Source organism: Gossypium hirsutum, chromosome D03, assembly GCF_007990345.1.
Source record: "Gossypium hirsutum isolate 1008001.06 chromosome D03, Gossypium_hirsutum_v2.1, whole genome shotgun sequence".
NCBI classification, from domain to species: Eukaryota; Viridiplantae; Streptophyta; class Magnoliopsida; order Malvales; family Malvaceae; genus Gossypium; species Gossypium hirsutum.
In genome coordinates, this window is record NC_053439.1 from 18,682,002 (window position 1) to 18,695,784 (window position 13,783).

A 13,783-nucleotide genomic window follows, 5' to 3' on the forward strand; every position below is an offset into this window, starting at 1 on the left:
ATATTAGTCAAAACATATAATAAATAAAAATATTTACTGTACAAAGTACGTATTTATTAATAAATGATGTTTACCTTGTCACCAATGAGCACATGTATGGGTTGATCACTCTGGGATGTAGAAACGATAGTCGCCACTAGGCCCACGACTGCAGCAAGAGCAGGCAGCTACTGACTGACATCATATTCGGTACCGTGGCCTGACACAGCTCCCAGTATAATGTGGACACGGCAAATCCCTAACTTATTTTTTCGCATTGATTGAAATCCACTAGATGTAGTAGTTACCTTACATGCACCAAATTTTGAGATTTATCATGCGCTAAAATGCCTTCGATTAACCTCATGATGAATGCTTAGGCTTATTGTTCTATGACCTCCTCCATTAGGCCTTCAAGAAGCTCATTGAAATGATCCTCCAACTAGTTGATCGATATCCGACCACCATCAAACCTGTTCGGGACCTTTCCCAATATTGTTCTGCAGAGGTCGACTTTACTAAGAACGATCGTTGATCCCGTGATGACTGACCTATCCACCGGCAGACTGAGTTGTAACGCTACGTCATCGAGTGTGATTGTACACTCGCCGCATGGAAGGCGGAAAGTGTGTGCTTCGAGCCTCCATCTTTCCACCAACACGCTGATTAGTGTAGGATTGAGTTTGCAGTCCACGAGCATGCGAGATGTATGCAAGAATCCAGCCTTTTGCAAGTAGTCACGAAATTAAAGAATCAGAGTCTTTCCTATATTATGTATGAATCTCTCCAAACTACAATCATCCGCCTATTTATAACATAAAAAAAATATTTCAAATTATCAAAAAATAATTAAATTTAACATAATTGAAAATAATGAAATTTAAAATTTCGTCTGACCATTGCTAGTTGGGCGGCGGAAATATGTTTGTCGTCGAAACAAATTAGAAAGGCGACCATTCGTGAGAAATTAATCTGAACGAATAAAATATGAGATAATTAAATAATAATATTTTTAGGGTGAGAATATCAATAAATTTATAACAAAAGATTAAGAGAGTTGACAGAGTTGAAAGCAGGATGTGAATGAAGGAAGGTATTTATAGGTTAAAAAATTTGATCGTTGTCCCCCTTAAATTTTTTTACCGTCACAGTGCCAATGTTCAAAAAAGTCGTTAGTTTTTTACCGTTGAAGGAAAACGCGTCCAACTAGCCGCACTTTCATGTCACCTGTGCAAAAAGCGTACCCAGCTAGACGTACTTTCCATTTCTATCTCCTAAAAACAACTTATTTCCTTAAATAAAAAAAAGGACTAAAACCCTAATTAAAAAAATACAACAGCCTTTAAGGCTAATTTAGCCGGGATTTACACAAAATTTTAAGTCAAAATATTATAATATGTAAATAGTATTTTTTTCATAAAAATAGAATTTTATATTGTAATAAAAATTAGATCTTTTTTTTTCTTCTCCTTTTTCAACATTTTTTTTTTCTCTACCTCTCTCTCTCTCTCTCTCTCTCTTCTTCTTTGTTCTTCTTCTCTTCCACGATGAACCCTCTGACCATCGTGCTTCACCGTTAGATCGACATGGGATTCCAGGCAAAGCTTCCCTTCCCTGAGATGCAACACCTAACCATTCAGATAGGCTTAAAACGTCTTGGAGCGTAGACTAAACCTTGGACCAGTGAAGAAGATTCTTCTTCTGTATTCTCTTTTTATTTTTTATTTTTGTTCTTCTTCGTCTTCTTCTTCTCTCCTCTCTCTGCCCCCCTTGGTTTGGACTTCTTTTGTTGTAAATGAATGGTGTGGGTACTGGGTTTTGGCTTCTAGTTTTAGTCTTGACTTCTTTTCTTGCAAGTGTCAATAGGGATGTTGTGCGTAATTTGCGTCTGAAATAGGGATTGATTCCAGTTTCAGACCATGGAGATTGGTGTTTCTAACAGGCAGTGAGGGCTTTGGCCTCACTTGGTCTAAAATGTGACCGTAGATCTGTTAGCATCAACGATGAAGCGCTTGTTCAAATTTCGGAGTGTTGCTGGAACTTGACTCGTCTTAAGTTCTGAGCATGTCAAAACTTAACCAATGCAGGGGGTTGTAGAAGAAAAAGAAGACGATGATAATAAAGAAGTAATGGGTTGTAGAAAATTTATTTGTTTAAAATGAGAAAAACAATAGGCTGCAACATTTTCCACCTGAAAAGTAAAAGATTGAAAATGAGAGAATATTGACTTGTTTCAAATGAAAATAAGATGGACTTGTACTTTTATTTTAATCTAAGCATTTTAAAATATTTTTAATAATTTTTCTTAATATAGTTGAGCTAAAAAGAAAAAAAAAATTATTTGCATGTTGTCCTTCCTGATTGTTTACCAATTTAGACTTGACTCATCCTACCGCGGGATGGACATTCATTGGCCCACGTGTCAAAATCTTATAGAAATCAACACTGTCAGTCTAAAATTTCAAAACGTTATATGAAAAAAAATTGAAGTATAAAATTATACAAATTAAAAATACGATTACCACATTGTTATTTTTATTAAAGTACAATGAGATTTTTTTGTCATTGTCCCCAAAATATTTAACTACACGTATCAAACACTTTAAAATAAGAGAAAATGCTCTCAAACAAGAGAAAATACCAATATATTTGACTTGGTGCATTTGAAAACTAAAGACTTGAGTTCTTACAACCCTTTAGCAATATAGGATTCTATAAGCTTGAACTTCTTTCCTTATTTTCTTACTAATTAAACCAACATTTTCAATTAATCTGAACACTTTTCAAATCTTATATCAAATTTTCTAAAAAGTGTGACGCAATTATCTAAAAATTGACTAATAAGTCTAAATGAGAGAACCTTTACAAAATAATATTAAAACCTTAAATTTTCTCTCTTTATAGACACTTAATCAAAATTGGTTAAATGTTAACCGATAACATTGTATCAACTAATATATATACCAACTCTTATCAACTAAGTGATTTAAATAATATTTTATCAAGTTATTGAAAGGAGTGGGAAGTGGACTTCCTCCCCCCCCACCCCCACCCCTAGCATTTGGTTATTTTAGAGTTGTTGGAAAAATTTTACCTGAATTTTACCTTCAACCCTAACAGGAATGGATGAGAACAAAATAAAAATAAAAATTTTAAAACAAAGACTTATAATCTTGATTATTTTGAAGTCCTTTAGTCAAACAATACTTCAAATTGAACACATAATTAGATTTAAACTTATTTGTGCCATAGAACATGCATCATTAAATTTATCGTTATCCTACATAGAATTTAGCTAGAAAAGATGCCAAAGAGAATATGTAATTAATGGCGTTATGTTTCTGTAATAAATGCATTCCAATTTATGTTTTTATACATTAAAGAAAAAAAAAGCCTTAACGGCCTAGGGGGTTCACCCCATTTGAACAATGAATGAGAATTTTGTGACCAATCAATGTCTCTAATACAGATGAAACTCATGAATACTCTCAAGTGCTTTATTTCCTTTTCTCGATGTAAACTTCACTCTAGTATTAAATATTATTCACATGAACTTTGCACTCTTTCCACCAACTCATAATTTTTATTTTATTTGCCAAAAGAATATCTTAGGCCAGAAATTTCAAAAAGCCCCCAAGAAGGGGAAAAAATTCACTTGCTTTAACATTTTATCATCATTTTTCGAAGTCTCAGGGAAGAGCTAGAGATGGCTCTGGAAACACTCTTTTCAATTGAGCTCAGTTCGCAGTACCACTAGAGCTAATGTGCTGCAAAGCTACCTTCATTTTTCTTCTCTTGAGAAGGTCCATTTGCCGACATTTAGAGGACCCAATAAACCCAATTTATCATTCAAATCATCTTCACCTTTTTCACATTCATTTACTGGCAAACCCCAAAAATCCAGGCTCATCTGCAAAGATAGTGAAGCAATTGCAGGTATATGCAGCTGTTTCTTTTCGTTACTTTTAGCATCATTATTGCAACACGCATAGCCCTTGCCTAAGAGATATTTACAATCTGCAGTTGAAGAGGTTACCGAAGCGACCTGGTCAAAGCTTGTGGTTAGCTGTGACACACCAGTTTTGGTGGGAGTTTTGGGCACCATGGTGTGGACCCTGTTGGATGATTGAGCCAGTTATCGCTGAATTAGCAAGGGAATATGCTGGAAAGATTTCTCGTAACAAGCTCAACACTGATGACAGCCCAAACAATGCGACGCAGTTCGGAATCAGGAGCATCCCGACCATCATGTTTTTCAAGAACGGGGAGGAGTGCATCATTGGTGCAGTACCCAAGTCTTCCTTGGCTGCTTCCATTGAAAAATATATTGATAATTGAAATGCATATATATATATAGCAGAATACAAAACAAAACCAAAGCTGGCTTGCCTGCTATATATAATGTAAGAGCAAACGTGGCTTATGTATGCCATGCTATGGTTACTTGAGTACTTGGCTTGTGATGGTAAAATACAGTACAGTATCTTCATACCAAAAACAAGTGTCAACCTATTGATCCAAATTAGTATCAGAATTATTGTGTAAACGAATTAAACCTAGTTTCAGAAAAGGCTTATTCTGATTGCAAATTTCCTGAAAAAAAGTTGGGTTCAATCCTATCAATCTTTCTTTACATCTTTGGCTTCAACCATGGTGCAAAAGGTTTGCATTAACCCTAAAAATAAATTAAGGTAAACAATATAATACGAAAATGGAGCAACTTAAAGATGAGATGCTTCAAAACATTTCATTTGATAAAAACACTATGTTATATGTTTCACTTTTCTGAAATTGGTACAAAGTGGGAGGGAAGCGGCCCTTTCATCTATCTCCTATCATATAGTGCTGCGCCAGAGGCCACCCGCTGGTTTTCATGGCTGCAAAACACAGCAGCTACACCCCAACATCCATCACCTTTCATTTTGGCCATCTTTCATGGAGAAGTTTTCCAATCATATTGAAGACTATTAAAACCATTAACTGCTCCTAGTCCACTCAGTAGCTGGTTCCCCAAATCCTGTTGCTGTTGGTGATTCATACCTTGATCCCGAGCCATTGATGCCATGCCATTACCTACCCTTCCATTCATCATCGAGTTATTACCCATGGCAGCTCTGATTCCATTCACTATAGCAGATTGGCCAAGCCGCCCACCACCCATTGTGCCAAACCCACCACTACCTATACCAGAACTATTGTTGACAGTTCCATTACCCACCATACTGTTGCCACCATTGACAACTGTACTGTTACCTGTTGGCAACATTCCATTTAAACTCTTCACATCATTGCCTAGAGTGCCAACACCAACCATACCTCCCGTACCATTCAGTTGGGCAGACATTATTTCATGAATGATTTTCTGAACAGAGCTTTGCGATTCACTTGGGTCAGCCTCACCGGAAAGAGCTGACTGCTGCACAGGCATATTCACGGGAGAATTTGCTGAGTTCATGTGACCAGTAGCTGCTAAAGCATCATGAGGAACTTGAGTAGGATTATTAGATGAGGGCATTGGTGACTGAAATGGAGAAGGATTCGCTTGTGATTGTGGAATTGTACTAGATGATCCAGGGGAAGCAATCTGAACAAAGTTTCCACCATAGGGACTGCTTGCATTATTCATAGAATTCTGCTGCCTGGAGTTCATGGAATTCTGGGGTAGAAGCCCAACGGTACCAGCAGATGTTGATGCAGATGCAGCACTAAGAGAGTTATTTATGTTAACCCCACCATTGTTAGCAACGAGATGCATCCCAGAAACCTGGGTAGAACTTTGACTACTGGTGTTCTGGGCCACTGTTTGCTGTTGTGGGGCCAGCTGCTGCTGTTGTAGTTGTTCCTCAGGCTGTTGTGCTTGAATACCAAATGAAGTACTTGTTCTTCGAGGGAACTTGGCCAAACTCTCTGATAAAAAACAAATAAATTAGATAACCACCCTGCTCACGTATAGGGTGTTAATAACTAAAGCTACAAGACGACAGGTTTATTATAAGGTAAAATCAGCAAAAGACTTCTAACACTAATTTTAAAAAAGCGCAAGGTGCAGTATGCCAAATCAGTAGGTAATTAGTTATATCATGCTAAACTATTTTCAATGGCACAGATAAAATGAAAAAAAAATGCATTGGGCTGCTAATAGCTAGAAACAAAGAAACCTTAACCATCAAAAATTAGAAAATAATTATTACATCAAATGGTCACAAGCTAACAAAGGGCTACCACATCAACAGCTGTCAACTGGCTTATAAAATTCTCAATTGAAACTAGCTTACAGGTAAACCAACATGAGAGGACTACAAACCCTCAGGTGCTATTGTAGGATGCTTGGATCAGTACTTCCAAGCATTTCAAAAGAAACTTCCAATGAGAAAATAAAACAAATTTAGCTAGGGAAATATTGTCAAAACTTACCCATAGGTCCAGTCTTCGTCTCTCTACTGTAATCAATCAAGTCCTTCATACTATTAACGACTTCAGATATCTGTTAGACCACCCCCATCCCCCCAATCCACAAAAAAGAAAAAAAAACAACAGAAACAGTGCATTAGTTCATCAAAAATCTCATTAAGGTACATCTTGCTAATTTAGTACTAGAAAGTGCAACTGTTAGAGGACTTCAAATGATACAAGAACATTCAAATGGGTCCACAAGAACTTTGGAAGAGTGGAAATTAGCAATTTGCATTGGGGAAAGAATCGCCGGGTAACATGAAAGGAGTTAAAGGACATTAATCTGCATTAGAAAGAAAAGGAAATTTTTGGAAAAGGTAGTGCATGGTTCAATAAAGAACAATCTATCAAAAGCTTAGTTGATGTAGCATTTTATCTCTGATTCTGCTATCCAAAAAGAACAAGATGCCAGCACAGATACCAATAAATTTTCAGTACACATTTTCTTTTCAGCCTTTAACTGGCCACCACTAGGAGAAAGACCTAAGTACATGATATCACAAATTTTCTAATTAACAAATTGTACCAGAGAAACAATAAAAGAAAAGCACTGTCTCAATATAAGTTCAGAATAGAAATTAGAGCAGCAAGAAGCACAAAGCAGATTAATAACAAATATTGACTACGTAAAGTGGAAATTTATAGCAAAAAGTTTCCAAAATATAAGAATACATCACATATCCAAATTATTCTAAGCAGGTGTAGGAAATTACCTGAAGACAACGTACATATCTCTTTGTGTAACCCAAATCATTTACCAACGGCACTTCCAAGGCTTTTGCCAGTTGCCGAGCTGATGCTACAAACCTAAGTTTGTCAATAGCTAATTAGAAATCCATGTACCCAGTAATGATCACAGATATAGAGAAAATACTGCAAGTTGATTTTATATGCTTGCCCAAGTAAGAGTGCATGTCCAAGTGTAACCCAGATTCCTAATAAGTATCTAACAAAATGGCGCATCCAACATAATTGTAACTATCCTGGAGTACAAAAATCAGGCCTATGCAATAGACAATGTCAAGTAAAACCATCCACAATTTTGGACTTCCTTTTTTTACTTACGACCGATTTATGGCACTATTTAAGCTAATTGATATCAGTCATTCATATTTCTATCATCTTTAAGATGGTAGGTGATTGCATTCATTCTATATCATATTTTCTTGATCCCTAGCATCATTATTCCGGTAATTATAAGGTTCAATAGAAGTTACAGGTTCCAATTTAAGAGCCTCATTTTAGGTTCTCTCACATTACACAATTTCATCTTCAGTTGAGGAATTATTTAAGTAAGGTGGTGTCCAAATATTGATCCCATTATAGGAATAAGAATACTGAAACTCTACAAATTTGTACATAACTTTGTTCAATTAATTGAAGGACAAGTGCACAAGATTTTCACCATCTTCCAGGCTCTCTTTTGGACTGTCAGAAGCAGAACTTACAATGCTACACTAGGTCTAAAGCCTTCAAAACAGTTAGCATGTAAAGCCTCTGAAGAAACAAATTATGCATGACACCCAGATCTTTTATCTTCTTTATCAGTCTTTCAATTCTAGCACAAACTTGGATTTACAACCACCTTCAGATAGAACCCACGCAAGTCCTTATAAGCAGAACTGAACAGTCCGACAACAATACAGAATAACTTCCCACCTTCAGCCTGGTTTATATTCATAAAATTTCTTGTAGCTCAGTGGCAGATATGGGTTATCCTATTTACTTTAATACATTAAGAGCTCAATCATTTCCATCTTAATTCAACCATTATCTATAAGAACCATATTCTCTCATTAAACTAAACCTTAAAATCATATATCCTTGCTCACCACACATCCAACATTTTTTCTTTTTTGGGTACAAAGGAGGCCACAACCTGGGGACAAGGAAAGAGGTTGCAAGTGCTAAGATTTGAACCCCAGACTTCATCATGCTATGCCCTTGAGGGCAACATTTACTGCAGCCTACGAAGTGTGAAAAAGTAGCATGCATCCATGCACGCCATGTATAAAAGGAACCACATCAGGTCATAACTAAAATACTCATCTAGAAAATTAAAAATGAAAGAAAACACAGACACTCATCTATAATATTCCTCTCCGTGGCTTTCAGTGCAGGTCATCTAATCAGGAAAACCAAAAGTATGTCCTCAAGGAAGAGTATGACAACTACCTAATATGCTGTTACTCAAACTTGGAAACTTGAACAGGAAAAAGAAACAGGTTTCAATCTGTATATATTCTCTGCAAACTAGATATCTATTTCTAACTGGCAAGATAACTTGTGTCAAACATAATAAATAAAAGTGGAAAAACCAAATGTTTACCCAAAGAAAGAGTTCCCAAACAAACATAACTGGCAACACCAATACACCGAGTGTAAGTGACTACAGCTAGGTATGAGCAAGAGGAAAGCATAATGCATCACACTCTAGAAAAGAAAAAATGAAAGGGAAAAAGCTACCAATCCAGCTACCATATAAAAAGGAACGATTACTCAATTCTATCAAAAAAACAAAGAGCACAATAATAAAGGACGTACAAGTTACAGTTATTCTGCAAATCTGGAGCAGATAAATTTGTTGATGCATTTTGAGTTGCTGCTTGATACTTCTGAGCAGCAGCCCCAAGCTGACTAACCTGTACAAGGCAAACTACCATCATTAAATACAACTAGTACAAGTAGCAACCATACTCTTTAACAATCAAAAGAATGTATAATAACAACCAGTAAGAGAATGAAAAAAGAATCTACTCATAATTTTAGGGAAAATAAGGAGAAAAAAACTACAATGAAAATCCAGCATCAACATTCAAATGATATTTCAAGATTACAGGCATGGTGCAAAAGGAAAATCACAAGCAGCCAATCATAGAATAGAAAGCCATCTCAACTTCTAGAGATAACAATATTGTAACAGCAGCATAAATAAATGGCATAGGTAGATGGATCCGATTCTTCATCATAACCTAGCATGAAAATTTTAGTTCCATCATAGTCATAAACTTGCATTATATTTCTGACAATGAAAATGATGAAACTGTTATATACTACTAGAAGATTTTCACCTTGTACCACTTGAAAAGCAGCAAATGTAATAAAGATGGCATACAAGATTGCAAATAAACTCAATCAAACCAGGCTCTATAGGTTTCATTCGGTTTAGACATACAATGCACACAGGTCAATAGCATATATGTTACATTCTCAGGCTACAGAGAAAATTCATTTGATCACAACCTGAGGTATCAACAATCTTCTAGGGATAAGTTCTTCATGACGTCGAGCACAAAATTCCCAAGAACATATCTGGCAAAAGGAATGAAAGAGAAAAAACCTATGTTAATACGGCGTCAATTTTCAAAGCTGGGAGAAAGCCATAACTTCAATTTATAACCTTCAGATCGGGTGAGAAAACTATCCGAAGCTGACCATCACGAACAACACGAAGTTGCTCAAAAACACTTTCTTGTATTGCTTTTGCATAGTCCAGGACAATTTGACCAGATGAATTCTGATACTCACGAGGCATATCAACATAAAGAAGTTCTTCCAGCGTACCACTCTCATATTTAATTTTGAAAAGCCTAGGGAGAACCTCAACAGTCGCCTCTGAGAGCAGTAGTAAGATATTAGATATATAGCAGTGATGGATAAATTAGATACAAGAAACCGCTATATATGCACATTTAGGCTAAAATAAGAAAACAAGCTAGTACATTGACACCTCAAAGGATAACTAATACATATTGAAGGTGCCAATTTAAGATGGCAATAGCTGACTGTAACCCAAAAGGAGGAACAACAGTCAAACAATTAAAAATAAAAGACTCACCAAAACCACGTCCTGGTTTGCGATTACATATTTCACAATGCCATACATCCTGGAAAATTTTTAAACAATACAATTATCAATTGCATGGGGAGGGAACACAACAAATAAATGAAGACAAAGAGGAAAAGTTCTAAAGATAATTGACCTTGGTCAATTACAAAATATGCTAACTGAGTATCACAGTTGGAAATTTCAGCAAGTTTTTCTTAGAAACAGACCTGAGGGAAAACACCAGTTGTTTGGCGGCCACTTCGATACAAAGAAACACACCACTTCTTCTTTGCATTTGGAGCAAAGTACTCGGCAACAAATTTTCTCCAAAATTCAATATTGTTGTCCTACACGAAAAACAGGCATGTTACCTACCCAGAGCAACCAAATACAAGTGAAAAAAAAAAAAACAATCTTCAAACCAGAGATATTTTACTTCAGGTCTATGTTGTTGTTGATACATGTAATGTGTCAGACGCCTGGCACACATCCCAGGCTCATACACTGGTTTCACAGGTGATCTCAAAGGCAAATTCTGCTGTTGAAACTGCTGTGGCAATTGAGACCTTTGTTGAGGCATTGCTTTTAAAAGTTGCTGTTGGTGGTGTTGTAGCTGCAACAGCCTTTGCTGATGCAAAAGATTAATTTGGGCTGGTGAGGGCTGCCTCGACATGTGGTGTAACTGCTGTTGCTGTTGTTGTTGCTGCGGCTCCTGTTGTTGTTGGTGCAAAAACAAGGACTGATCTGAATGTGAGGGTTCCATTTTTACCTGTGCCAAAGTTCTCATGGGTGGTATTTGTTGTGGTTCCAATTTCACAGGAGCAAGCTTCCTCAGTGATTGCAACTGTTGCTGCTGTTGATGTTGCTGCTGGCCAAGCTGATCATTAGTCACTTGTGGCTCCAATTTGACCGCCCCACCAACACCAGCCAACCCTCCTCTAATAGATTGAAACTGCTGCTGCTGTTGTCCTTGCTGGGTGTTGTGAGGAGCAGAGAACTGTTGCAATGCTTGTTGACCATGTTGGAAATGTGGTGATTCGAGTTGATGGGAGTGCTGCTGGTCCGGTAACATATGGTTACCAGAAATGTTTGGAAATTGCTGAACTTGAACTTGACCAGATGAACCAGGGTTTGCCATGTTTGATGGAACAAACGATGATGAGGGAGCATTAAACCCCATCCCATTACCTACATTAGAAAGTGGATCAGATTCAGCCCCTGAGTCAATTCCTCCACGCTGGCTACTCCCCGGACCAGAAAGCTGAGGGTTTGGAACCCCATTTCCAAAGGACTGATTAAGAAGGGAAGACACATTTGGCACATTGCCAAGCATATTCATATTACTAAACTGAGTGCGAGGCGACACTAATGAAGGGTATCCAGTTTGAGAAGGAAGGCTACCCCCCTGGGCTCCTAGCATCCCAGAACTCGACCGCAAAAGAGAAGGCGTAACAGACTGCACACCACCTATAGGAGTAGAAGACCCCGATGGTACCATACTTCAAAGTTCACTATCTAATACTCACTCATAAAACTGCAGCCACTACCTAAAACAACATGAATATTAAGTAAACTACAGTTACAAAGAAAAGCACAAATATTCAGCTGTATAGCTCAAGGCAATCAGCAGTTTATCCCCAACTTGGCTGCTTGCTTTTAGCTTCATGCTCCTCATTGTACCCAAATAAGAAAGAGTAAGTTCTGTTCCTGAACATATAGCTCTGAAAACCGAAGCCAAGCAAGGAGTTTAGATTTGCAATCTCTTCAAAGCAGCAATGGAATGGCTTTCGCATGAATCCCTATACAAAAAAAATACAGAATTTTCAGATCCACTACAACTTATATCCTAGCGAATATTTTTAAAAACATAAAAATAAGTAAAACTTTCACCAAAGAACTCATCAATTAAACTCCAATCAAATCTAAAAAGCAAACCCAAATCTCAAGAACTCAGAAATGGTCATTAAATCCAACAAAACTTTAGTTAAAATTAAAGAAAACCCACAAAAATCCCCAAATTCTTACCCTACAGAAAAACTCAAAATTTGCAATTTTGCTACACGAAACAAAACAAATTCTAACCAAATAAAACCATCTTGATCGAACCTGAACACCATAAATCGTTGATCCTAAACATTGAACGAGCAAACCAGAAAATGGGTATTCAAGCTAAACAAGAAAATAAAAAAAAGGGTTAAGACTAGAAAAGACTTCATAGAAGACTCACCAGAGTTTTAAGAAAATCCCAACAGGTACAGAGTCAAAGGAGAAACAAAAGAAAAAGAGAGTTACTCAAATCTACAAAGCTTTGATTTCAATCAAAACAGAACCCGAAAAACCCAAATTTCTTAACTCTCTTTCTCTTTAATTCTTCTAGTTTTTGCTTCAATAAACCGGACCAATAAAATATCTTTATATCCCTCACTACACAAAAAACAAGGGAAAAGAAAAACTTTCTTTCCTCTCCTCTTCTCTTCAATCAAATATTCTTCTTATTCTCTTCTCAGCTTCTGTTTTTTCTTTCTTTCTTTATATTTCACTTAATAATCTATATTTCTTGTCTCAGTATGTGCCCTGTTCTTCCTCGCTGTATCTAGAGAGAGAACTCGAAGGAAAAATAAAGAGAGAGAAAAGTTGTTAGAGAGAGAAAGAATAAGAGATTTTGCTTTGCCCTTGCGGACGTCAAATTTGTATTCAATTTGATTGAATTCTTTTTTATTTTTGGTGAAATCAAGTCAAATGCTATTCTTTCCCTTCGCTTGTTTTTGCGGGTTCTTTTTTCTTTTTGTTTCCATGGTATGGTGATGGTAGCATATGCATGCATACATGATTACATACATCCATCATAAGGATAATGGAATGTTATTAAAGTGACACATTGATTTTGAGTTCTATTTTGTGTGTTTTAATAACAAGGTTTAATTCACAATTTAACTTTTAAATTTTCTTTTTAGTATTTATATTTTTTTTATTTCAATTAGATATCTAATATATGCTAACATTATAGATTTTAATCCATTCATTAGATGGATGTTTAAAAAAAATTGCACTAATCAAATGATGCCAACTTTATGGCTTTCTTTTCCAAAAAAAAAAATTCTGTCAAAACCCTTTTCACCTTCAATTTCTTCATATTGATTTACCTCAAATACTTTAATTTTGCTATTTGAATCAATTTCATATTAATAGAAAACCCTTTTCACCTTCAATTTCTTCATATTGGTTTACCTCAAATACTTTAATTTTGCTATTTGAATCAATTTCATATTAATAGAAGGGCAAATGGTTTTAACTCTAATTCGACTAAGCAAATCAAGTATGTAATCACTTCTTCAAATCCATCCTTTCGAGTTTTTCCAATATCTTTGGTCCTCATCTTCTACCATTACACCCACCAAATGCTTCCTAGTAGCTTATATTCTCAACCAACATAAATTCTTTAATGGTGGTGTTAAAACACTAAAGCCTTAGCACTTTATAAAAATTTCAAGAAAAATGTGAAAACTAACAAAGATGTCAATT

The 13,783-nt window shown here is 36.2% G+C and overlaps 1 protein-coding gene and 1 pseudogene across 1 annotated transcript; one reads left to right on the plus strand and one right to left on the minus strand.

Annotated features, from left to right (window-relative positions):
• Positions 1-521: 521 nt before the first annotated feature.
• On the plus strand, positions 522-4,595 carry LOC107950093 (thioredoxin M-type, chloroplastic-like; annotated as a pseudogene).
• A 117-nt stretch (positions 4,596-4,712) lies between these two features.
• Positions 4,713-13,010, minus strand: LOC107950785 (transcriptional corepressor SEUSS). Its single transcript, XM_016885743.2, has 10 exons — positions 12,489-13,010; positions 10,698-12,060; positions 10,489-10,608; positions 10,271-10,319; positions 9,833-10,047; positions 9,676-9,744; positions 8,977-9,074; positions 7,146-7,239; positions 6,394-6,463; positions 4,713-5,886 (listed from the first exon to the last, which is right to left on the minus strand). The coding sequence occupies exons 2-10, from the start codon at positions 11,757-11,759 to the stop codon at positions 4,913-4,915; spliced, it is 2,751 nt and encodes a 916-aa protein (XP_016741232.1). The 5' UTR covers positions 11,760-12,060; positions 12,489-13,010; the 3' UTR covers positions 4,713-4,912.
• Positions 13,011-13,783: the final 773 nt, after the last annotated feature.

Coding starts and splice junctions, on each gene's coding strand:
- LOC107950785 (XM_016885743.2), bottom strand. CDS start 11,759: ATGGTACCATCGGGGTCTTCTACTCCTATAGGTGGTGTGCAGTCTGTT. Junction 10,609..10,697: donor AACAACAACATAGACCTGAA/GTAAAATATCTC, acceptor TTTTTCGTGTAG/GACAACAATATTGAATTTTG. Junction 5,887..6,393: donor GACGAAGACTGGACCTATGG/GTAAGTTTTGAC, acceptor GTTTTTTATCAG/AGAGTTTGGCCAAGTTCCCT.